Here is a 1,221-nt window from a genome sequence, read left to right on the forward strand (position 1 = left end):
GTCCTCGGGCGGTGGGTTGTGTCCACACGGGTCTAGTGGTCCGAGGAGAAGGAGGGGGCGGTGGGTCGGGCTGCGAGCGCCGCTCAAACACAGCAGTAGATAAACCGGGGCACGTAGCCATGTCCAGGAGACCGGGACTGCCGAAGGGGTGCCGGACGCCGAGGTTTGTCGGGGGCTCCCGGCAGAGGCGCAGCCACCTGTTCTCTGGAACCCCGCGTGCGGGAGCTGGCTGGGGACAGCGCTCGCCCCGTCTCAGCCAGAGCCGCGCTGCCTGCCAGGGCCAGCCGCGGGCGCCCGCGCTCAGCCCGCTGGCCACGGCCCATCTCTCCCGGCCCAGGCGCGACCAACGCTGAGCGGCAGGAGGCTGCGCAGGAGCCCTGGACAATAGCGTGGCCACGCGGCCTTATGTCCACGCAGAAGGGACATGTGCGACGCTGCAAAGCACTGCATGGACGCCGGCGAGAGCGGGCGTGGAGGCAGCGGCCACTCTGAGTCTCGGGTGGATGAGCCCCGCCAGGAAGGCGGCCGCGCGCCATTCCTGGGGAGACCCGGGCTCCGCCCAAGGCCCCTGGTGCCGCGTGCAGGGCCCCCGCTCTGTTCAGCAGCAGACTGGCCGGCGCCCACGGCCCCGCAACCGCAGACCGGATCAGCGTCCGGAAGCCGGCCCAGCCAGCGCCTCGCGGCTCGTGTCTGCCCAGGGGGTGCTGGACTCTTCCCGAGCCCTCTGTCCGCGGGGCCGAGGCCCGCCCCTCGTAGACCGCTGCCGCCTGCCCTGCACGGCAGTGACGGTGCTGGCCGGTGCAAGGCGCCTGTGGCCGCTCCGCCCTCAAGGACGGCTGGGAGACGCCTGCCCAGCTGAGTGAAGGGGCCTTTCTAGAAGACGCTGACGGATCAGGTTTTGGGTGACACAATCTGCGGGCGCCCCGTTGCTCGGAGTGAGACGAGCGCTTGCAGGGCCGCGCCGGAGACTCGCCCCGGCCAGGACAGACAGCCGCGCCCCGCCTGTTGGGGACTAGGGGCCGAGGGCGTGGGGCTGACCTGCCTGGGAGGTGGCCCGCACAGGTGGCCAGGGCCGCGAGGCAGGGCGGTGCGGGCTGGGCGCAGTCACCGGGTGTCACCACGTGGCCAGGCGGTGACACAGTGCTGCTGCAAGTGAGAGCACGGGTGTTTGTGAGCACGTGTCCGTGGGACACGGCCGTGGTGTGGAGCCGGAGGGCGGGG

At 72.0% G+C, this 1,221-nt stretch overlaps 1 protein-coding gene across 1 annotated transcript in view; it reads left to right on the plus strand.

The window, feature by feature from the left end:
* The first annotated feature begins 503 nt into the window (after positions 1 to 503).
* The window catches only part of ADPRHL1 (ADP-ribosylhydrolase like 1), a 7,863-nt gene continuing 7,145 nt past the window's right edge, over positions 504 to 1,221 (plus strand). Inside the window, exon 1 of the mRNA XM_012734870.1 lies at positions 504 to 798. Within this exon, the coding sequence (XP_012590324.1) occupies positions 504 to 798 (295 nt within the window). The remainder of the gene's footprint in view (positions 799 to 1,221) is intronic.

Source organism: Condylura cristata, unplaced genomic scaffold, assembly GCF_000260355.1.
Source record: "Condylura cristata isolate star-nosed mole 26May11 unplaced genomic scaffold, ConCri1.0 scaffold00081, whole genome shotgun sequence".
NCBI classification, from domain to species: domain Eukaryota; kingdom Metazoa; phylum Chordata; class Mammalia; order Eulipotyphla; family Talpidae; genus Condylura; species Condylura cristata.